Source organism: Sciurus vulgaris (assembly GCF_902686455.1).
Source record: "Sciurus vulgaris genome assembly, chromosome: 4".
Classification (NCBI taxonomy): Eukaryota; Metazoa; Chordata; class Mammalia; order Rodentia; family Sciuridae; genus Sciurus; species Sciurus vulgaris.
This window is the reverse complement of record NC_136464.1, coordinates 186,893,055-186,917,259: the sequence shown is the minus strand read 5'-3', so window position 1 is coordinate 186,917,259 and position 24,205 is coordinate 186,893,055. Positions and strand designations below refer to the sequence as shown.

General features: G+C 47.2%; 2 protein-coding genes across 8 annotated transcripts in view; one reads left to right on the top strand and one right to left on the bottom strand.

Moving 5' to 3' along the window:
- Positions 1-1,470, bottom strand: part of TMCO3 (transmembrane and coiled-coil domains 3) — a 33,327-nt gene extending 31,857 nt beyond the window's left edge. For both annotated transcript variants that reach the window (XM_079138776.1, XM_079138777.1), the window contains exon 1: positions 1,227-1,470. The gene's annotated coding sequence lies outside the window, so the exon portion shown is untranslated. The remainder of the gene's footprint in view (positions 1-1,226) is intronic.
- A 6-nt stretch (positions 1,471-1,476) lies between these two features.
- DCUN1D2 (defective in cullin neddylation 1 domain containing 2) lies at positions 1,477-24,105 on the top strand. 6 transcript variants are annotated; one of them, XM_079138781.1, is made up of 7 exons: positions 1,477-1,813; positions 5,662-5,878; positions 8,471-8,639; positions 14,410-14,540; positions 19,689-19,771; positions 21,331-21,427; positions 22,402-22,617. In XM_079138781.1, exons 1-7 carry the CDS (start codon positions 1,811-1,813, stop codon positions 22,473-22,475), a joined length of 774 nt encoding a protein of 257 aa, XP_078994907.1. In that variant the 5' UTR covers positions 1,477-1,810; the 3' UTR covers positions 22,476-22,617. The 6 variants fall into 6 exon arrangements, with proteins under 6 accessions (XP_078994907.1, XP_078994904.1, XP_078994908.1 ...); XM_079138778.1 differs by lacking the exon at positions 21,331-21,427 and having other exon boundaries at positions 22,402-24,105; XM_079138782.1 differs by lacking the exon at positions 19,689-19,771 and having other exon boundaries at positions 22,402-22,542.
- The last annotated feature ends 100 nt before the right edge of the window (positions 24,106-24,205 follow it).

Below are 24,205 nucleotides of genomic sequence, written 5' to 3'. Positions count from 1 at the left end.
AATTAGTAAAAGAATTAGGGAACTAGTTAAGAAGAAGGGAGGGAGGGAAAAGAAGGTAATTCTTGCCATTAAAAAGCTTTACACTACTTAAGTTAAAACTCTAGAAAAAGCAAATATTTCATTGGTTAATCCAATCCTGAGACTCTACTATTTAAATGAAAACAAACAAAAACAAACAGGCAATATGGAAGACCAATAAAAAGTTCTGATTCTAAGAACGATCAGGAAAATGTACAGAGGCTGAGCAGGAAACAGGACTGTGACCTACAACCTGTGAACCATGGCATCTTGAGTGTCCCACCAGGTGTTCAAATAGTTTGCTCAGGCGGTACCGGGTGGGGTCTACAAAGAGCAGAGAAGCCGGGCCCACACCCAGGGCTGCAGGCCAGCTGCTAGTGTTTGTTCCTTCTTTAGTGCCAGGAGCGCCAACAAGGAGGAAAAAGGAGACTTGTGAAGAAGAGCCCCTTCAGTAGCAAACACCCCTCCAGCAGGAGCAGCAAGAAATCAGCACCAGATGGCCAGGAAGGTAACTGGCTGATAAGACCAAGCCGCAGGGTCGCCCCTTCTCCTCCATCTGAAGGGCTGGGTGAGGCTACAAATGGTGAGGCCGGCAGATACACTGGACTCTGGGTCACTGTGGACTTATTTAAATGGTCGCCCCAAAACAATTCACAGCCAGGCTATGACTTCCCAGGGATCTGCAAGCCAGTCCGCTTGTTTTGTCTACTCCGAAGCCTTCCAGGCTCTGCAGGCTTAAGCAGAGGTCTTGCAGGTCTGTTGCCAGGTGTATGTTTTTAAAGAGACCATAAAGGACAACTGCTAAATGATTCGCCTCAACACAACACAGGGCAAGGCAGACCAGAAAGCTCCGGGGGAAAGCAGGCCCGGGGCGGCTGGGAAGCAGAGCCCCGGGAAAGCCCCTGGGAAGGGGAGCACCCACCGAGGAGAAACCCAGGAGTTCCCTTCCGGAGGGGACCTGCAGAGAACAGCCTGAGAGGAGCCCTGCCCTCAAAAGAAGCGCTCGGGGAAGAGGCCTCGCTTACAGCCTCCCCGGGCCTCCCAAGGCGCCCCACCCGGCCAGTGCGCGCCCGCCCCGGGAAGGCATCCGGGGGAGGGAAGGAGCCCCCGTCTCGCCGGCAGAAGCCCCGCGCCGGGAAGGCTCCCCCGGGGTCAGGAGCCGCACGCAGGGCAGCAGCCCCCGGGCGCGTCGCACCCACGGCGCTCACCGGGGCGAGGCGGCCGCGCCCTGGACGCCCGGCCCGAGCATCACCGTCCTCCAGCCGGAGCTCCGCGGTGCCGCGAGCCAAGCTCTGGGCGCGGTGTCCCCGCATCCCTTCCCCTGGCGGCCTGGGCGGGACCGGACGCGGGACCAGAAGGCGGACGACCGCCACCGCCCTCTTCCCGAGTGGGCAACTCCTCCCAGGCCAGAAAGCGAGGCGCGGCCCCTTTAGGAGGGCGGGGCGGGGCCGCTCCTACCGGCTCCCGCGCGGCGCCGGCTAGTTCCGCGGTCTGGTCGGCCTCCCTCTTCCTCCCAGCGGACGCGAGGCCTGAGAGTCGCAGGCCGGCGGTAGCCTCCGCAGGAGGAGCGGCAGAATCCTTAAGAAGTAGCACTTGCACAGAAGGGCGGCGCGGTGCATGCCGGGAGCCACGGACAGAAGAACGCCCCGAGCTGCAGCCGGCCGGGCGGCGTGCGCCTGCGCGGAGGGCCGGCGGGGCGGGGCGGCGTGCGCCTGCGCGGAGGGCCGGCGGGGCGGGGCGGCGTGCGCCTGCGCGGAGGGCCGGCGGGGCGGCGGCGCCAGCGCTAGCGAGCATGGTAGGTGTGGGGCGTCGCGTTTCATCCGAACCCCGCCCGGGCGAGCCAGCGGCGGCGGCCCCACAGGGTCCGGAGGGGACGCCGCTCGCCCCGCAGCGCGGGGGGCGAGGACGGCGGCAGGGTGGGGCTGCGCAGAGGCCGGCTCGGCCCGGGTCGGTGCGGCTAATTGGGCCGCCCGTGTAGGTTGACCCTGAGAGGAGAGGTTACGAGCCCGTCGCAGGGACGTTTCGTTACGTCACGCTGGTGTCCTTGGAGCCGGGGTCTCACAAGGTCACTCGTGAAGTGTTGAGAGCTTTGCAGGTTAGAGAGCTGTTGTTTCCCCTGGACTGTTTTTTATTTCAAGAATTCTGTACGTTTTAGCAGAATGAATTAAAAAGACATAGGAGACCCTCCGTCCCCTGCTTTGATTTCCATGACCTGGTAACTTCAGTGGAAGTCATCAGCACTTATGCCTGGGCCCTGGTCCTGCCAGTGTGCGGACCTTGATTATCTTGCATGTAATTTGCATCTGCCTAGGTGGACGCAGCGCTCTTCCTTTTCTAAGTTCCTAGTTTATGAACCTTATTTTCCCTTTTCTACCAGTGGAACCTGGGTCTCCTAGTTACTTTTGGACATGTCGTGCATACAGTTCTTAAACTTAGCTGTTGATTGTTGTTTAATCACTGTTATTTTATAGAGAAACCTGTATGGAGTAACATCAAATCGTGCAGCTTTGTTGACGTGCTTCTTGCTATTCCTTTATGGCTGCTGCTACTCATGCCAAACTAGCACCTTGGTACCCCTAGAGGTCCAAAGTTGTGATGTCCTGTACAGATGAAGCTGCTTGAATAGATTGCAGAGGGCTCATCATGCTTCTGTCTCCACTTCTGTCCAATTTATTTCTGTAACTAACACAGCTTGGATCCATTTACCTGCATCTGCCAGGCATGTTCTTTTCAGTGGATGTCGCTGTGTTGTCAGCTGGGAGGTCTCCAGAAGTGATCCTCAGGAGTGGTAGCTTAGGATCAGACATCATCCTCTCTTCCAGGTGTCCATGTTTTCCTGATGTGGAGCCATCAGTGCTGTGATGGTCAAATGACCCAACCGCCTACGGGTGTGTGACTCTGCTGATTGGTCTTGGAGGCCTGGCTGTTATGCTGACATTTTTGTGAAGTGAAATTCACATTACATAAAATCAACTGTTTTGAAGTGTACAGTTCAGTGTTTGCCGCCACCACCTCTATGGAGTCTCAAAACATTTTAATCAGTCCCAGAGAAATCCTGTTCATGAGCAAGCACTCCCAGCTCCTCCCTGCCAGCCCCTGGCACCCTCTAATCTGCCTTCTTTTCTACAGGTTTGCCTGTTCTGAACATCTCCTGTCAGTGGAAGACATGTAGCCTTTGTGTGGCCCTTTGTGTCTGGCATTTCCTTAGTGTTATGCTTTCGAGGTTCACCACACTGCAGCATATGCCATTACTTTGTTGCTTTATTGCTAAATGACATCCCATCATATGGATGGACTGAATTTCATTTTATGCCCGTGACAGTTTTTTAACCCAGTGTTGATGGCTGTTCCGTGATGAAGACGTTGTGGCTGTTGCTCATGGAAGGCCTTTTCCTGGTTGCATGTGTGTTCTTATCTTACAGTTTTTGAGGCAATTCTTGCTCATCTTGCCACCGACCCTCCTCATGAAAAGATGTTGACTTCATCACTTGCCAGCCTGCCCTTGTGGCACGTGAGCTCTGCCCTGATCTAACTACACTGATCTTACTACAGAATATGACCTTGAATTCTTTGTCTAGTTCTTTTCAAGGGCTGTTTTGGGAAATAACTTGTAGTATATATATGTCCCGTGTGTCACTCTAGAATTTAACGTGTTCAGCAAACTACCTCCCACAATGGGACTGCCTGTTTTCATAAGTGAAGTTTTATTGGCCAGCAGCCATACCCATTTGTGTATACATTGTCCACACTGTCGGAAGCCCTGCAGTGGTGACCTGGGTCACATGAGATTCATATGGACACAGGCCTATATTTTTAGGAATGATTTGGAAAAAAAAAAAAAAGAATGATTGGCTCCCCAAAGAGCTTTTGTTTGTGTGGTTAATGGACGTTGATGTTCACTGCATCAGGAATTAAAATGTTTTTAAATATGTAAGGATTAACAATAGCAAACCCATTACTTTTTCACATTAGATTTTTGCAGATTTTAAAAAAATTTTTTAGTTGTAGGTGGTCACAGTATCTGTATTTTATTTTTATGTGGTGCTGAGGATCAAACCCAGTGCCTCACACATGCTAGGTAAGCGCTCTACCACTGAGCCACAGCCACAACCCCAGCAGATATCTTTAATATCTGGAGTCACAGGAGAGAAGTTCTTGAACCTTGCATTTAGCCTCTTGTGACATCACAGCTCGGGCAGCTCTGCAGGCCTCTCCTGCATGCTAACAAGATGAGCACGAGGTGGCCTAGTGATGACTTTGAGTTCTTGGAAAATCAGTTTTGTTGTTATAGAACCTGGGAGAGGTCTCAGGCCAAGGTCCCCAGGACAGGCGAGAGCCACGGGTGTGGTTGTATGTGTCTGGCTGCACCCCCTGGCTCCTGTGCTTGTGTTTTGCTACCAGCACGTTTGGGTTGCCTTACAAAAACGTCTGCAGCTTCCTCTGCTGCTTACTCTTGGCATGATTGTGAAGAATCGGGCTGAGCCATTTCCCTCAGGTTCAAGGCTAGAATGAGTGTTACCACTTCTGAACCACTGTGAGTTTTTACATTTATTAAAGAGATTATCCTGACTAACCCTGTCCTCTTGGCTGTGGCAAGAGACACCCTCCTGGGTGTCCGGGAGCCTGCTTCCAGCCCACCTTCAGCTCTGGCTCCTGGTGCACAGGTCTTTACACCGATCGTAGCCCTGGCTCTTGTCCTTTTTCAGTTTTGTCATCTCCACCTGTCAAACATTTACATCTTTCAATAGGCTATAATTTATGGTGTCTATAAATTCTCATCTTTATTTGAACAAGATCGAATATAAGCTTCATAAATAAGACTTTTCCTTTTGTGTTGGGTAAAGCATTTACATAATGAAGAGTCAGCCCCTAGTAGATCGAGGGGTCTGCTTGGAATCACCCAAGTTAGCTTGTTGCTTCCACTAGGGGACCTTAGAGCAGCGAGAGCCGCGCCCTGTCTACTGTCCCGTCGGACTATGGACAGCGCAGGCCCGTGGCTTGCTGGTGTTGCTACCCTCCTCTCTGCCCTGTTTCTGTCTCACATGTGCAGACAGGTTGTCACTAGTGTCATCACTTTCGCTTCGTCACACAGGCTTTCTGTGCTGCTGATGTGGTGGTCATTCTGTGTGTGCACGTTTCCATCACTGGTGTTTTTAAACTGGGAAGCACTCGGCGTTTCAAACTGCTGGCCCTTCCTGTTCAGTGGAGCTTGCGCTCAGTAGAAGCAAAGACCCTGCAGATGGACTCTGCGCTGACGTCAGGGCCTGCCTTGTCTTCAGAGGGCCAGATGTGTCTTACAGGGAGCTCGTGCTGAGATTTTCGGGAGGGGAGGGACTGTTGGTATCTATATGCAAGGGGAACCAGGTAGTGATCAAAACGTATTTTCTGTGAAATGCTGATTCTCGTAATTTGTTGAGGATTGGACTTGGCATATTTGTTGCTATAGATGCTGTCGTTTCAGTTTTCAGAAGACCGTGGAGTCTTTTTAACTGATGAACAAGGCTATGGGGTCCTATAATTCTGAAGTGAAGTTGAGTCGCCCAAGAAAACCAAGTCCTGTTAAAATGTAGGCATTAGAAACAGAGGCGGGCACAAACCCCAGAGTGGCTTCATTGGCTTTCCCGCTTCTTTTGCATCCCAAAGCATAAGCTTAAATCGACTCAGAAGGACAAGGTCCGCCAGTTTATGGCATGTACTCAGGCTGGTGAGAGAACTGCCATCTACTGCCTAACGCAGAATGAGTGGAAGCTAGACGAGGCCACAGACAGCTTCTTCCAAAACCCAGACGCGTTCCACAGGGAGTCCATGCGGAACGCTGTGGACCAGAGGAAGCTGGAGCAGCTGTATGGCAGGTATAAAGGTAAGGGGCGATGTGGCAGCAAAGCCAGACCAGAGGCCATCCCTAGCAAGCAGAGGGAACATTGTTCCTGGGACTTCGGGTGCCAAGGACAAAAGAACCCCAAGTTTCTGCTCCTTCTCACATTCAGCTCCAGAACCCCTTTTTTAATAAAGGGGAAAGAGGGGCATTGGAAAGCTGACCAGGTGTGAGCCTTCGGCCGCAGCTTATTCTGTGCAGTGTGACCCATTAACAGCTGTGGGGAAGCATCACTGCTCGGCCGCTTGGTGTCAGGGCCTGGAGTCGGCTGTGCCGCACCTGATGATCCGGTGTTTTTGCAAGCATTTGTCTAGACTGAAACATTCGTGGTAGAACACTACTGAATGGAGAGAAGGATCCCGTGAGGGTATGACACAGCCTGCTCCCACCTGGGGACTGTCCTAGCGCTGAGATGGCTTCTATCACTTGTCACTTTGTCGGGGAGGCTGTAGGCAAGACCTCTGTGCGGGGGTTCCGGATGACTTACTCTAATGGAAGAGCCTAGAATGTGGCTTTGCTTATCAAAACCCAGTCATGCTGTGAAAGTAAGTGTGCACCGAAGAGCATCAGCGGATCCCGATCCCTTGGTAGTCATGAGGTCTCACATCAAATGAAGCAGAAGCAATTCACTCGGCAGACTGTTTTTTCTTTCTAGTAGTTTTGAAGGTTAAGTTTTTCTTAAAAACACTTTCAGTAGGCAAGTGTTAACCCAATAGAATGATTTCCTTGGTTTTACATTCTTATTTGTTATTTTCGGAAATACTGTCTCCTTGCTCTTCTCCTGGGCAAATGGATTGAAAATTGCGTTCTTAAACAAACAAACAAAAAACAGATTTGTAATTACTGTAGTCTCAAAAAAATAACTGTTTAGTGTACTTTAAATTATTTTAGCTAAGTTAATTCTGTAAGTCATATGCTTTGCACAACTTTACAGTTATTCAAATAGAGCTGCCTTTGGGAAAATACTTCAGTGAAAATTGTTGTCTATGATTTTGTTTACACCTCTTCCCTTCATCATTACCTGATTTATTCATGCAGACTAGTCTTTTAAGTAGATAAAACGTTACATCCTTTTGGGTTCTAAATATATAATTCAAAGATTGTGGACAAATATAACATTTAATGTATACAAATGAAGGAGAACTTCATAAAGTTTACCAGGATGGCTTGTTGGGTAAGAGCAGGGTTTTCTGTGACCTTCAGAAGTGTAATGTCAAGAGAGTGGAAGTAAAGAATGCAGAGCCTTTGTCCCAAACTCCACTGAGGTTGGTTTCTCTGTGTGAAAAAGTACAGTTAGAAGGGTTTCTGGTTTTGTTCATTTAATTTATGTCAGTTTTTCCTTGGAAACATGTATTTTTAAAAAATGTAATATATAGTATTTAGATGACCAGAGTTAAATTACATATGAAGGGGAAGAAAAATTCATCACGTCTGAGATTTATTTGACTGAAGAAGCTGTAGGTTTTTTATTCGCATCTCTGAACCAATAGAATTCATACATACCGTTATGATAACATATCATAACATACATAATCCTTCCAAAATTAAAGGGCCCGGTATTGTGAGGTCTTGCTGGGCTATTTCAATATACTTTAACATTTTGATTTTATCATAGACAAGTGCTTAATTTCTTAATTTTATTTCTAAAGTAGAAATAGGAGAGGCTGACTTTCTGTGCTTATGCTGATAAGTACAGATACATAAGCCAAATTTTTTTGAGACAGATCTTGCTGAGTGGCTGAGGCTAACTTGCAATCCTCTTACCTCAGCCTCCCCAGTCACTGGTATCACAGGTGTGTGCCATGGCATCCACCAAGCTAAATGATTTTGGAAAGTAATTATTGTCTGGTGGCATCAGAATTAGCAAATAAAGTGAATTAAAAAGAAAAACATCAGTCTCCTTTTTTGCTTTGGCAGAGTTGTGATAAAAATTCCTAATATTCAAAACTCTTTATCACTGCAGTATCTTCAAGGAAAGTAAAATTCTGTAAACTTAAATTTTTATTTTACTTTAGGGAAATTAAATTGTTTGTTTATTTTGCAGTGCAGGAGATGAAACCTAGATCCTTGTGCACCTTAGGCAATTTTTCTACCTTGGATCTGCATTCCTAGTCCTTATTTACTTATTGTGGTGGTGCTTCCACTCAATCACAGGGCCTTGTGCATGTGAGACGAGCACTCTTCTCCTGAGCTACCACTCCCTTACATTTATTCCTGAAAGATGAAGTCTTCTCAGAGAAGTCTGAATGATTTTTCTTTCCTTAAAACCCAGAAATCAAGCTAGGATAGCTCAGTCATACAGAGCTTGCCTAGTATGTTTGAGGTACTAGGTCCAGCCCCACAGCACTGCTGAAAACAAACAAACAAAAGCATGTCTAGATTTTAAAGATCGGGCTGGTTTCTGGATAGATTGTTACTTGTTGCCCTCTGTTCTTCCTGTATAGTTGAAAACTGTAGTACATTGATGTGTGTGTCTGACGGCCTGCTGGAACTATGCAGAAACATGGTATACCTCTAACCTATTTTAGGGTCGGTTTTCAAAGGAGTACAACTCGTTTTCCCTGATTTTAACTGCAGACCCGCAGGATGGAGACAGAATCGGGATTGATGGGATTCAGCAGTTCTGTGATGATCTGAGGCTGGACCCTGCCAGCATCAGCGTGCTGGTCATAGCATGGAAGTTCAGGGCTGCCACTCAGTGTGAATTCAGCAGGAAGGAGTTCATGGACGGCATGACAGAGCTTGGGTAGGTAAACCATCCTCAGTTTAAGTTTCTCCAGAAGGGAACATACTTTCAACGTTACTAATTTTCAGTTTATAAATTATGATTTTTAGGCTGGGCACGGTGGCACACACCTATAATCCCAGCAGCTCAGGAGGCTGAGGCAGGGGGATCACAAGTTCAGAGCCAGACTCAGCAACTTAACAAGGCCGTAAGCAACTTAGCAAGAGCCTGTCTCAAAATAAAAAATAAAAAGGGCTGGGGATGTGGCTCAGTGGTTTAGCACCCCTGCGTTGAATCTCTGGTTAAAAAAAAATTCTGATTATATACCTGTGTGTTTTCTTCATGTATCCTATAAATATCTTACACACCTACAATACAAGCCTTTTAAATTCCAGTTTCAAGTTTTATTTACTATTTTTAGTCACATTATCCCTTTAATAACTCATTTTCTTTTTTATTCCCGTCAATTTTAAATTGACAGTCAGTAGTAGGGGTCTTTTCAACCACTCTTATTTCACACTATTGTATGTTACATAATGTATTGCACATACTAAATACATAATTTATTATGCTTCTGTATTATACTCTTATAAAGTCTCACTTTGCTCTTTGCTTGTTATATTTTTCAAGTCTACCCTCAGGGTTAAGGTTAATAACTTAAGATGTTTCTCAGTTATCAGATGTGTCATAGAAGTAAATGAAAATAGTTCAACATTGGCCTTTTAAAATAGCTTGTTTCTAGCTGCTGAAGACAGCTTACAGCCATGGGGAAAGAAAAACACGCTCGTGTTCACCACCACACTGATGCTTTACATCTGTACGGCTAGGAAACTCTACGAGACTTTGCTTCTAGTGATACTTACCCCATTCTTGGTGATTGTGTAAACCAGCAAAGGACCTCCTTCCAGCGTGGTTCCACAGCTTGTTTCTTTGTACTCCTGGCACTTTGGAAGTCTGGGTGAGCCGTGGTTTTTACCCTCTTTTTGGGTCAAAAAAATGTTTGATAAAGAAGCACTGAGTAAAACGTGTTCTTAGAGAAGACAGAAAGCACAAGCCATATAGGAAAATGTTGAGGAGCTGGGCCTCATCCAAGTTAACTGCTACTGGTCCAAAGATAAATAAAAAGGGTGGCCAGACACGTGACTCACTGCTAGCGCTTTCCCAGCACGTGGGAGGCCCTGGGTTCCATCCCCAGTGTGCTGCAAAAGAAGAAAACAGACATTTGGGAGAAAATATTAACTACATAAAGATGTCATAATTACAAATAGTAGAAGAGTAAATACACATATTTTCTAAATAACAAAATTATTTAAAACAAAGTGATTTTAAAATTCAGCTGAATCAACTTACACATGCTGGTAGAGACAGATACAGCTAAAGGAAAGGGCCCAGGACAGTGGGGAAGGTCAAGTCTATGTGTCGTGCAGACAGTGAACTGGGACTGCTGATGTCCGAGCAGTTCTGAGGATAACGAAGGACGTTTCATGACAAGGTTCATTTCACCAGGAAAGCAAGAGCTTTTATGTTTTTCTGCACTTGCTCAAATTATCAAATTATTTAAAGCAAAATATCAAATTATTTAAAGCAAAGATAAACAACTACCAAGAGAAAGATGCAAAGTTAGGAATTCCCACACACATCTTAGTAACTGATAAATTGAACCAGTAAAAAAATCAATAAAGAAATAGAAGATTGGGCAAGATGACTTCTTGAGCATATTTAGAGCTCTGCCTTGATGCTAACAAACATGTACTACTTTTTCAGGAAATAGGACATTCATAAAAATCAAGCATAAACACAAAAGTAAGTTAAGACAAATTGTAAAGGATTGAGATGATACAGACCGCGTTCTCACTGTAGTACAGCTAAACTAGGATTATTAAGAAGACAGCTGGGTTGAAATGTGTTTGAATGTTGCACACTTCTGATAACCCTTGATTTGAAAAAGAAGTTACAGTAGAGATTAGAAAATAATTGAAGAAAATGTTGATATAAAAGCTTGTGGCTGGGTACCTGTAATCCCAATGCCTGAAGCAGGAGGATTGTGAGTTCAAAACCAGCCTCAGCAAAAGTGAGGCACTAAGCAACTCAGACCCTGTCTCTAAATAAAATAAAATACAAAATAGCGTTGAGGATGTGGCTCAGTGGTCAAGTGCCCCTGAGTTGAGTGTCCGGTACCCGCCCCGCAACCAAAAAAAAAAAAAAAGACAAAGAAAAAAATCAATAAATAAAGCTTGTGGGATTCAGCTTCTTAAATGTACATTTGAGAAAGAAGAATGGCTGAAAGTCATCATGCAAACATGTCCACATTAGAAGAAACAGAAAGACCCGAGGTGCGACTCAGTAGTAGAGCTTACCTGAACATGCTCAGGGCCCTGGGTTTCATTCCTAGTGTCACCAAAAGAAAAAAAGAAGAGCAGAAAATTAAACTTAAAAGGATGTAGAAGAAGGAAATAATTTTTTTAAATAAGCAGAAGTAGAAGTAATAATTTAAAAGTTGGGAGGGCTGGGGAATTGTAGCTCAGTGATAGAGCACTTGCATAGCATTAGCAAAGCCCTGGTTCCACCCCCAGTACCAAAACAAGAAGAAGAAAAAAAAAGTTGTGGGTATAAAAGGTGAGTAAAACCAGAAACATGTTTTTTGAATAGACTTTAAAAAGCAGTAAATAACAAAAAACAACACGGAATGAAAAGGGGCATCACTGTGGATCCTACAGACATCAAGAAATAGATTTATTTTGAACAATTTTAAAAGTACGATGTACTGAAACAGACACGTGGAGAAGTGGAAAATTTTTTTTAAAACTTTTTTTAGTTATCAATGGACTTTATTTGTATGTGATGCTGAGAATCAAACCCAGTGCCTCATACACGCTAGGTGTGTGCTCTACCACTGAGCCACAACCTCAGCCCAGAAGTCGGGAATTGTAAGAGTTCTGTCACTCAAGCATTTGAGCCTGTTGAAGTCTCAGAAAGGAAACTTGGTTGGAATGGCTCATTGGCACATTCACCAAATGTCTGATGAGAAGAAATCTCCAGTTGTGAGCAGCTTCTTCCAGACAGAGTAAAGGAAGCAGTCCCTGATTTGTTTTGAGGCCAGCACAATCCTAGTAACAAAGCCTAGGAAGGATGTTCTGATGATGGAGAATTACAGGGCAGATTCATTCACAAGACTCGGAAGGTTTATAAGATGAACGTGAGATGCAGAAATTCTAAATATAGCCAAGACAAATCAGCAACCAGAAAGGTGGGGTGATGCGTCATGACAAAGCTTGCTGTACTCCAGGAGTGGGAGTTTTGTGACATAGCCATTAGCAACAGAAAGAAGGAAAAGATGATCTCAGTGTGTTAAATGTTCATTGGAGGGCTGAGGCTATGGCTCAGTGGTAGAGCACTTGCCTAGCATGTGTGGGGCCCTGGGTTTGATTCTCAGCACGGCATATAAATAAATAAAAATAAGGGTCCATCGACAATTTTTTTAAAATGTCCAGTGGAATTGAATGTCTGCTCATGATTAAAAAAAAAAAAAAAAAAAAAAAAAAACAACAAACTAACCTTGACCAAAAAAAATAAATGAATGCATAAATAAATCTTACAGCAAACAGTATACTTATGCATTGTAAGCTGCTTCTCCTGTGAGGCAGGGGAGCAAGACTTGGGATAAATCTAATTAAAGATGTGTGAGACCAAATACAACCAAACAGTGAATTTTTAAAATGTATGTTATTTTCAGTTATCATCAAAAATGCAAAATAATGCCAGGTGTAATGGTACACCCTGTAAAAGCTACTTGGGAATCTGAAGCAGGAGGATCATGAGTTTGAGGCCAGCTTGGGTAACATAGCAAGACCCCCAGCAAAAAAGAAAAATACCTTAGGGTAAATCAAAGATGGTGAAACCTCCTTAGAGAAAACAGCTCATTGAGACAGTAGGAAAGAAGCCCTCAAATGTTGTTTTAATAAATGTCCTGGGAGAACTGGTTGGTTTATGGAAAAAAGTCAATCTTGAGAGCACTCATTATATATATTATATGAAAACGGGTTTCAGTGGATTGTAGATCTCGGTACTAAAGGCAAAAGCACAAAGTGCTAGAAAATAACGTAGACAAAGATCTGGGCTGGTCATGTAGCACAGTGGTAAGCCCCTGCTCTATGGTTTAGTTCAGTCCCCAGCACAAAAATCACAATTGTGACTAGGCAGTTGGGTAAGTTTTAAAGCATGTCATCTCTACCAGAGGAAAAAAAAATCACTGTAAATGAAAAGACTGATAGAGTATCCACGCTAAAAATAAGAATCTGGAACCAGACAAAGTGGACAGGCTGTAATCCTAGTGACTTGGGAGGCTGAGGCAGGAGGATGGCAAGTTCAAGCAAGTTAGGGAGACCCTGTCTCAAAATAAAAAATCTTAAAAAAGGGCTGGGATGTGACTCAGTGGTAAAGCACCCTTGAGTTCAATCCCCAGTACCAAAAATATAAATAAAAACAAATAAGGGCCAGAGATTCAGTTAGGTGGAAGAATGCACTAGGTCCTATCCACTGTACCAAAAAAAAAAAAATAGTTGACACCGTGGGAAAAGTAAGCAGTCGGCCTTCCGGTTGAGTGCTCTCAAAAGGTCTGACGTGCTGTCTCTCAAGAATTCCTGCAAAATAGTGGAGAGTCCTGTGGGATAGGTGGATTTGAATCAGTGCTTCACAAAGGAGGACCTCCACGTGCCCGTGAAAGCACAGGAAGCTCTCCTCGCTGTCCCCGGGGAGGTGCGGCTGAAGCCTGAATGAGATGGGACCCCAACAGGCTGGCTGGGAGGCCAGGCGCAGGTGGCGGGGTGGCCCGGCTCGCTGTCTCCTTCGCCAGCAGAGACGCTCTGCCCTGAGGGCCCCTGCGCCCCCGCGCTGGCAGAGCGCTGAGAGCATAGCCTGCGAGGAAAAGGGGGAGCTGCCAGGAGCTGCCGCAGTGCTCAGCACAGGCACGGTGTAAGGCTCCACGTGGCACGAAGGACTGAGCAGCCGCTCGCAGACCTGCAGATCTGGACCCGAGCTCCCGGCAACGCGTGCGCCCCGGGCGGCGCGCAAGGAGGCTGCGGGCCAGGGCACGCGCTGCAGGTGGCTGTGGTGCTGGTGCTCAGCGCTTCCTGCAGTTCCTCGGCTTGGCTCTGCTTGAGTACAGAGTGAGGAAGTGGAGCTCCGCGCAGTCCCTTGCTATGCAGCTGATACAAGAAAGTTCATTGTTTTTATTAAGTTTTTTCCCCCTTTTGAGGTCCTAAAATTCAAACCCAGGGCCTCATATGTGCTAGCAAGTGCCTTACCTATGAGCTGCATCCCAGCCCAGATCAGTTGATATTTTTAGAGTACTTAGCTATTTTAAGTGTACCTGCTACACTCAGTGTTGAAGGAATGAGGCTTACTCCCTGGATTGCCACACACGGGCATCAGTGGCACAGGCTGGCCAGTTGGCCCCTCGTGCTCACTGGCCATGGGGACTTTGCATCTTGTGTCTGCCACCCTCGGGACTCGGCCTCAGCATGTGGCCAGAGGTGTAGGGATAGACCATGCTTGGCTCCAGCACAGCTGAGTGGCCCCAGGCTGTCACCGCTAACTGTCCTCGGCTGGCACTCGGGTGTTTGTGGAGTTGTGCACCGTCACCAGAGTGCGGCTCGCCTCCCTGGAAATTCTCTTAGAACTCAGCACCCCAGCCCCACCCACACCAGTCCAGACCTGGGCCATGTCTGCCCCAGTTGAGAGGGGAGCATTGGTGGGCCGTCTGCCACCGGTGACAAGCAATGTCTCATCACAGGTGTGACAGCACTGAGAAGCTGAGAGCCCTCCTGCCCAGGCTGGAGCAAGAGCTGCAGGACTCCACGAAGTTCAAGGACTTCTACCAGTTTACCTTTACCTTTGCTAAAAGCCCTGGGCAGAAGGGCCTAGGTGAGTAGGGAGCACACAGGGAGGAGTTGCTGTGTCTGCAGGGTCTCAGTGCACCCAGCCATGCTGTTACCGTCCTGTCCTGGTTCTCTGCTTACGTCATGGACCTAAAACCTCAACCAGCAGCATCTCAGTCCTGACTTCTGGGTCTGACTATTTGAATTCTAAGGTGTAGACTGATTGACAGGTATTCCGTGTCCTCCTATTGAGAGTGGCTGGTGAGGCAAACCTGGCAGTTCTGGGGAGCTGGAGCTGACCTGTTCAGAACAGTCGTGTGTGCCTAGTTGCTCCTTTCAGGGTCCTGTGGCTGCTTGTGTTTTGTGTACAGTGTGTCTAGGAAGTTTTCAACTTAAATTTTTAGTTTGAGTCAAACACAGTGGCACTGGCCTGTGATCCTAGCAGTTTGGGAGACTGAGGCAGGAGGATTGCAAGTTCAAAGCCAGCCTCAGCAACTTAGCAAGATCCTGTTTCAAAATAAATAAAAAGGGCTGGGGATGTGGCTCAGTCATTAAGCATTCCAGGTTCAATCCTGGTACCAAACAAACAAAAAAATTTTTTTTTCAGTTTGAGAATTTATTTGTTTTGTTTTGCACTTGAGTATAATTATTTCTGGCTTACCTCTTCCTAAAAATCTATCCATGCTGGTAGAGGTTGCCTCGTGCATGGAATAGCCCTTGTTTAATTAACTTCAAATCTCTTAAGTTTGTTGGTAGAGTTACATATGGTCTTTTAAATAAGGATTAAACAGCATATTAGAAAGTAAGTTTTGAAGGAAAACTCCTGTAAATAAAAGCAATATCATAAAATGACTAAAAATTACATAGGAAACTGGAAAGGGGCTTGAAACTTCCAGAGGTAGAAAAGCCGGCCACCAATGTTTGTTTTTCTATCCTGACCTTCGCAAGCCTGCATCAGGCATGCTGTGCCCGGGGGATGCCGGCAGTCCTGCCTCTCTCTCCTGTTGCTGCCATCTTCTCAAACCCAGGTACAGACCCAGAGGCAGCTCTCCTCCTGGACCCGTGACTGGGGTTTCCTCTGGTGTTTCCCAGTGTTAACTGCCTGCTTCTCACGTTGGTGTGTTGGGTCTTCAATTACTTGTCTGGTTCCCTTTTCCTCTAGATTTATTTATAGCTGTCACCTGTGGTTTTGGGTTCCTGATGGTACCTCCTCACACCTACGTTTATTGTTGACGTCACCTGTGGGTTTGGTTTTGCTGTCTGGTTGCTGTTTCTGTTTCTGTGAGGATTCAGAGAAGTTTTAAGAGCACAGTTCAGTAGTATTAAGTGCATATGCAGTGTTGGGCCCCCGTTCCAGGTATGTCTCCAAAACCCTTTCATCTTCCCATTATTATTTCTCAAACAGTATTTAGGTAATGCTTTACTTTTTAGCAGTTTATTTCCTAGAGACTTGTCTGACTTCGATTTTCAAAATGAGCATTAGTTCTTGCACCAGCACACAGCTGTAATCCCAACAACTCGGGAAGCTTAGGAGGATCAAAAGCTCAAGGCCAGCCTCAGCAACTTAATGAGTCCCTGTCTCAAAAATAAAAAGGGCTATGACTGCAGTTCTGTGTTAGAACACCCCTGGGTTCAGTTCCCAGCAGAAAAAAAATAATAATAATAATAATGGATGCAAGCAGCAGTCTGATCCAAGTTTTTAAATAACATCAGTTCTTCAGTGTTAAATGGTTGTTAGGAAAAGATACCTTCGGTTTTAATGAATGACCAAAAAGGTTTTTGTTTTGTTTTTGGTTTTTTTCTGTTTTCTTCTCTTTAGAATCTTCAGTATAATATTAGGATAATTAAGCTTGTTAGCATTAAATAATTTACATTTACATTTTGCATTCCTGGGGATTCCATCCTTTTAGTGTTGAAGTGAAAACTATTGGCAGGGTTAGCAAGTCATTTGACTTCTTGTGTGTGGGGATTGTGCTTTGAGGATTCTGTCTTTTGACACCAGGTTAACTTCAGATGTGGAGCAGTACCAAGGACCTTCTTCTAGGCCTTGCAGGGGTCTCCTGCAGGCAGCAGCCTCAGTGCCAGGAGCTCCCAGAGACAAAGTCTCAGACCTTGCTGCAGACCCACTCTTAGGCCTGTACCCCTGTGGACCAGACCACCTTGAAACTTTGTGGCTTTGGGTGACAATCTTTTTTTTATAGCACTTGATGTTTTGGGTCAGGGGTTCAGGCAGGACTTGGCAAGGCAACCCTTCTGTTCCCCCAGGACAACAGAGCTCGAGGGCATCTCAGCTGGCTGGTGGAAGCACCCAGGAACCTGGTGGATCTGGCCTTCCTAGGTGTCTTCCCAGCCTTCTCACAGCTCAGGGGCTGCAGGGGAAGAAGGGCTGTGCAGGCACATGATTCTGTGTGACACCACCACCTTCCAAGAGGTTGTAAGTTGCAGCCTGAAGCAGTTCCCTAATTTGAAGTTGGGAACTCCAGCCAGGGATATAGCCCAGTGGTAGAGTTATTGCCTGGCATGCACATGGCCCTGGTTTCAGTCCCAACACTGTAAAAACAATTTTAAAAATTTTTAGTTAAAAAATTTATTTTTTTCTCTGTGAACGTTTCAGTACAAAGGCACAGAGTGTCTTGAAGCAGTGTGAGGTCTGGGCCCTCTGTTCAGCCTTGCAAGCCACAGAGCAGACAAACCAGTGAGAAACAAATTCATAGTTCCTTTACTGAGAACAAGACTGTCTTCTTCCTTGTTTCCATAGGTATGTAGACATGATCAGTTTGCCTTTTCCACGGTGCACCATTGTATGTTTGGCTCCTGAAGAGTCACAGGAGCTGAAGAGATAGGCACACGTTTCCTGCAGTTCCTAGCAGAGAGGTAGATGGCATTGGGCACCAGACAGTGGCATCCAGTGAGTTTTTCCCAGCTCTGCCCTCAAGTCTGGGTGTGCATCACTATGTTTCCCATGCTGGGCTCTGACTCCTGGGCTCCAGTGACGCCTCCCACTGACCTTCCAAGTGCTGGGGCCCCAGTTGCCCACCACCACGCCTGACTGCTGTGGTGTTTCTGCGTGTGATTACTTCTAACCTTGTACTTAACTGTGGGCAGCCTATGGAGCTGGGAATTACAGTGATTTGACTGGTTGCTTGTGGTGCCAGGGATCTGACCCCAGCCTTCAGCAGCCTGGTGATTGAGCCACCACGGAGCTACATCCTCAGTGTGTCTCTGCCACCTTGAGGGCTTCACACTGGCTGGAGCTGGAATCAGTTGGCTTTGAGAATTTTACTTTTTGAGGAAGGTATCATGATAATAAGCAAATTTTTATGTCTGCCCCAAGGTCCTCTTTGGACAGTGGGCCATCTTCACTATCTAGCCCTCAACGGAGCATTGCTGGCTGAGCTCTGACAGTAATGTCTGAGGCATGCTTAACACAGAGATGAGACGTCTTAGCAGCTCGAGTGGGAACTGCTGCCAAGGAGACCCAGCACCAGAGCGACTCCAGCCTCACCTTCTGCCGTTCTGAGTCTGTTTTATTTTGAATAGTCAAGTCCATTGGGACATTGGGACATTTTCACACAGATAGCATTAGATACTGGAAATGCCTACGTTTACTTTTTAGTCATGTGATTTGCACACATCCAAAACAGATAGTTCATACGAAAGGTTTCCAGGACCAAAATGAATCCAAGAGTAACTATAGAGTGTGTGTGTATATATATATATATATATATATATATATATATATATATATATATGCCATAAAACTCTGTTTTCTTCCTCCCCAGGTTCAGCTCCATTTCCCAATGGGAGAGCTTGTCATCATTAAGATGAGTCGAATGTAGTCCTCACTTAGGGTTCTTCCTAAGTGGTAAGGATGTAGGCTTATGAGCAGGACGAGATAATCATCTTAGCCTTACCCTGCGGGTCCCCTAGGTAAGGCTCAGAGAGCTCCTCCATGTGCCCAGCACTCGGAACTTTCTGTCTGTCTGTCTTTCTGTTGAGACTTGGATGCTGGAGACTCGAGCGGTTCTGCGATGAGTTCTAAGCACACAGGACTTAGACGTCTTGCTGAAGCTGGTTGCTACTTGTTCATCTCTTCCCATCCAGTGTTACTGGAGATCTCAAGTCAGAGTTCCAGCTTAATAGCTCCTGTCCAAGTGGGACGAAGCCAGACTTAGAAAAATTCTTTTGAAAAGTGTTTAGTTGGGTATTTTGCATTTAAACCAATCTTTAGCTTAACGTGTCAGTCTGTTTTCACATTACATGACGCACATGTAAGCAGCAGTTAGGAGTTATTTCAACATGCCTTGTCCCTTCATTGCTTACCAGTGGTGAGCAATGTTCACCATGATGAAAGGTGGTCCACTTGAAGAAACTGATTTCTTTGCCCTTTACATACTTACTATGGCAAGCATATAAGAAGTGATTTTAAAATTTCCATTCAACAGAGAATACATGAGCACAGGAAAACCATGGCTTGGAGGTGCTGTCATGCTGTAGCCCTGAAGCATAGCCTTCATTCCATCAGCTGCTTTTACAGTGGCACTCTCTATCAGGGGTTTGCATGGAAGGTGGGGAACAGCATCTGCCTTCCAGGGGAGCTTTGACTTTGATTGACCGGCAGCCGGGACTTTTACTTATTCTTTCATTGGTGAAAATGCTTTTCCCAGCATGTACTGATTGATCTTGACCATGAAATGAGAAATCAGAAAGGTTGGAATGCCTGGCTTATGTGCTTGCAACCAGTGATTCTCAAGCATTAAGACTGTCTTGGTTTGTATCGAGAGGAAGCAGGTCTGATGGAGAGCAGGGGTCCCTTCTTTCTGGAAAAGATGTTTAATTTCCAACTGTTTTTAAAAATAAATGGTATGCATTAATAGTTGCCAGATCAAAGCAAGACTAACAAAGGACTAACAAAGGTGTGCACGAAATAGAAGTCTCCCAAACTGACTGATTGGGGGACAGGTTACTTGCATTTCCAAATAACTCAGTACACAATTCCTTTGCTCAAGAATTTTCCTCAGATTCATAAAATTAAATTACATACCATTTTCAGGAACATTTGTATTGAGTGCGATTAGGCCTCATGTGACTCTTGGGTAAGCTTGCCAAATTTTTTCAATCAAGTGAGTATCATTTTTTGTACAGTAGAAAAAGAGATTGGGATTTATTAACTACTATTTCTCTTTTTTGCCAGATTTAGAAATGGCTGTTGCATATTGGAAATTAGTGTTATCGGGAAGGTTTAAATTTTTAGATCTTTGGAACACATTCCTGCTGGTAAGTTCTGTTATTTCCTGCTGGGTGTGCCCATCAGAACGGGAGGCCTCAGCATGAGGCTGAGCGTGATGATAACCCCCTAACTGCAGCCTTCCACCTGGAAGTCCTGCTCAGAGGGGCTGCGGTGTCAGAGAGGCACTGCTCTGCCCCAACACCTGTGGAGGTGGGAGACACCCTTCAGATGGGTTCCAGGAGAGAGGGGGAGTTCTGCAGCAGCCCTGGACCCACCATCTCCTCCAAGAACCCCTTGCCAAATAACTCTGTTGATCCTGATAGACTTCAGATCCTTCAGGAAAGAGCTGGGCCACACTCGCTGCTGGGTAGGGGCTCTAGAGCTGTGCCCAGGTCCCGGTGGCCAGAGGTCCCGGCCACTGTGTGTCTGTATTCTGGGAAGGTTTTTAAGTGTATTTTATAGTGCTTAGGAAGAAAGGGGCCTTGATGGGCCTGCTAGGTGCATGCGAGCCTGGGCAGGGGGCAGGTACGGTGTCCTCCTGGGGCACCGTGGGCAACAGGTGCCGCCTCGGCGAGTTAGAAGTGGGTGAGCATGAGGACTTGCGGCAGGGGTGGAACCAGACCTGTCGCGCTGCGGTGGCAGTGGAAGGGCATCTTTACCCAGTTGGCAGTTGCGGCAAGGAGGAGCCTCTCTGCTCCTTCGTGGGCCCAGGAGACTCCCTCCTCTCTGTGTTGGGAGTTCCGGGAGCCTCCGGCCTCCATCTGCTGGCAGCACTCACTGTGTGTGGCCTCAGGAGGGCCCTCGTGAACCCTGCAGATCCTACGTCACTTGCTGAATTGCTCCTCCTGAGCTGTTCAGAGGTCTGACAGTGTGCCACCACCCCCATGCCCATACCCCTGGCCTTCCCCAGAGAACCCCGTGCCAAGAGCCACAGAACAAGGTGAGTGTGCCAACACGGCCCAGCCGTGCTGACCTCCTGCCACGTGTAGTGTGGGAGAGGCAGGTGGCAGGAAACTGCCCTGGTCGAGTCGTGGCTGGTGCAGTGTTGCTCCTGAGTCTCAGGGCTGTGTGCACATGTGGCACCACTGTGGTGCCTCCCTCAGGAGGATGAGCACCTCCGAGAGGCAGCAGGCAGTGGCAGGAGAGGCGGGGCCCAGCGCACGGCCGGGCTCTCCCTCCAGGATACAGCGTCACGTTTGCCTTTGGGGCTTTGGTGTTTCTGAAATATCGATAACAGATTCTTCCAGAGAACCAACCCAGCCCCCTGCAAGAACTAGCAAATACATAGAAAAATGTTGTCCCACAGTGTCTCTGAATTGGTTGGGAGGGAAGTAAGGAGAATAAAGATGCTGCCCTTCTATGCTGCACAGGAATGTATGGTTTTAGCATTTAAATGTTTACTTTTGCATTGGCACTGCCTTGGCTCCTCCTGTGTGAGCAAGGTACCATTACTACTGCTGCTTACTCCCCATCAGATCAACAGGATCTTCACTGATGGAGGACCCTTGGCCACTAGGATATCTGAGAGTTGAGCTCTGAACTTTAAACTGCTGGGTTTTTTTGTTTTGTTTTGTTTTCTTTTCTTTTCTTTTCTTTTATGTATTAGGAACATCACAAAAGATCGATTCCAAGGGACACTTGGAATCTTCTGCTAGATTTTGGAAACATGATTGCAGATGATATGTCTAACTACGATGAAGAAGGTACTGGGCACTGTAGGACTTCAGAGGGCCTCCAGAGGGGGCGGGCAGCACTGGTCAGACTGGCGGCCCTTCCTGTTGGTTCTTCAGGTTCCCACGGGGTACTTGCTGTGCCGCTGATGGGGATGCTTCTGGTGACTTATGTGGCTGTGTGCATGTACATGCCCCCATGCCTGGGGCGCTACCCCAGGGGTGTCTGGGTTCCTCCTGGCTCTAGGCATGCCACCCTGGGAAGGGCCAGTCCCAGGCAGAGGCCTCCCCTCCAGGACCTGCCTCTGTGCTCACTGGGCTGGCCAGGACTGCTCTGGACGCCCTTCTCCCAGGAGCCCTGGGCCTTTCCCTGCTTCCGGCATATTCTTCACAGCTACAGCTCCTCTCTCTTCAGCACTGGGCCCGGGTTGTAGCTCACAGTGGGCCTTGGGCGGTGTGAGTCGAGTGGGAGAACTAGTGCTACTGCGCAGACAGCTTAGCTTCTGGAAGGCCAGCTGTGGTCAGCTGGGTGAGGCTCGTCTGTACAAGTGGCCCACAGCGTGGACAGCACTTGGTCGGGGGGCAGCTGCAGGAGCTGCTGGGTGGGACAGAGCCTTTGTGAGGAGTCCGGCTGGAGAGGCAGCAGGAAGGCAGCACTCCTGCTGGCCAGAATATCCCCACCTTGCAGAGACAGCTCCTTCCTGCAGAGGGCAAACCGATCCTTGTTTGTCCCAGATCAGCGGGTCCTAACTGCCTGGAGGCCAACCAAGGAAGCACCCATTCAGTGAGTGGTATGCTGCCCACAGGCCACGTCATGTGGTGACTCACTGACCCTAGCCTGCTGGCAAAAGAATTAGGTGGCTTCAGCCAATTATTTGGTGAAACATGCTGTGTGAACTGCAGATCATTTGGATTCTTGAAACAGGAGTAAGTTTTGGAAAAAGTACTCTGAGTGTACCAGTTGTGCTAACAGTGACTTCTAAAGACCTGTATCTGCTTCTCTGTAGGGGCGTGGCCTGTCCTTATTGATGACTTTGTGGAGTATGCTCGGCCCGTGCTCACCAGTGGAAAACGCAGCTGAAGGTGGAGTGGGGTGCGCAGCCAGCTCCCGTCCTGCAGGCACGCCAGGTGGTGCTGGGTGCCTCGCTGCCAGCCTCAGACGCCACCCTTCCCTCCTGGAGCCGGAATGCCACCCTCCTCTGCTCAGAGCCGCAGTGGCTGGTGCAGGCTCCGTGGGGCAGCTCCCCAGAGGACAGCTGCTGCTCCAGGAGTCAGTAGGCTTGCTGTAGCTGCTGCTTTAGGAGAGTCCTGTCTGATGCATGTTCGGGTGAACACCAGCAGTCACCGAGTTGTATCACAGTCGCATTGTAATCACACGCGAAAACCAGTGTCTGTGTCCTGGGGAGGATGTAGTTTTGTGCAAGTCAGAACAGTCTCAGTGCCAGGAGTTCAGGTTTATCCTGGCCTAAGGGTCATCTAGGAATCCAGTGCTGCCCCTCCTGGTAGTTTTACTGTCTATCTTGCTTGGATATCCATTTTCTCTGGAGTTTTAATCTGAAAACCATTTTATATATAAGACCCCATTGTCGTCTGCAGTGATGGCCTGTGTGGTGTGACTCCAGCTAGATTAAACTGTGTCAAGCCCGTAGGCCTGTTGTACTTCTAATAATGTTATGTCACCTTCTTGGGAAGTTTCATACTTTAATATATTTTATTTTAAAAGAAATCTTTCCATGAAAAAATATTTCTTTTTTAAGCAGTGAATTGCAAATTAAAAAATAATGAAATGCACTGGTTCCTTTCATCTGTCTGTGATACCCATGGTGCTCGGTGTCTGGCCCTTCTTACAGTCATTGTCCAAAGCACCCACACCTGAAACCTTCCTTTCCTTTGGAGCTGCAGCCTGACTTCACCACCTGTCACTGCTGCTCCAGAGCCTCCTGGCCCAGGCCCACTCGTGCACACAGGTGTAGAGGCCTGGATGCTGCTGCTCCTGTTGAGCTCTGAACAGAACTGTGCTGACCTCACCTTGCACTTACAAGACCTTGTGCCGCAGCGTGCCTTGCAACACGCCATGGAGCAGATGGCTGGGGCTCTCCCACCATTTCCAGTGTCCTGTGCACACGGTGTGCACCCCAGACTGCCCTGTGCTGAGCTGAATGGACATGCTGCAGCCGTAGGAAACAGCCCTCAAGGGTCATGTGCCCTGCTACCTGAGTAACTGCCAGGGCCCAAGTGGAAGCCTTGCAGAGGCCAGCAGGGATGGAGGACTGGAGGACGAGGCTAGTCAACTCAGGATGGGCCGTGTGACCCTTCTCGGGCTCTCCTGCCCTGTCTGAAACAGGAAACTGCCATCTCTCAGTCTGACTCAGCATTTCTCCAATAAAATAAGCTGACTTCAATAAAAACCCAAGAACAGTACAGCACCCCTCTAGGCTGCCTGGACTCTTGTGTAATTGTTCTCTTCAGAGACATTTGTAGAATTCAGAGACTAAGTGATGGAGGTCCTCAGTCCTTCTGTTTAAGGCTTGAAATTCTGTGGGGCTGTCAGTGAACACTGCAGTGTTGGTATCTATCTGATACTGACTGAAGTGAAATTGGTCAGACTTCAAAAACCTTCGCTCTTTGCTTCCATTATTCACGCTTGAATTGTGCATGCTGCAAAGATGCTAAGAACTTCGGAAACACTTCAATAAAACATTTTCCGCAGACTTGTGTCATTCTGGTCTTCTTGGTTGTGCAGATACGTGCCACCTGCTGTTTATCAAGGGCCAGCAGGAAAGCCCTTTGCCCATCTGGTATCTGACCCAG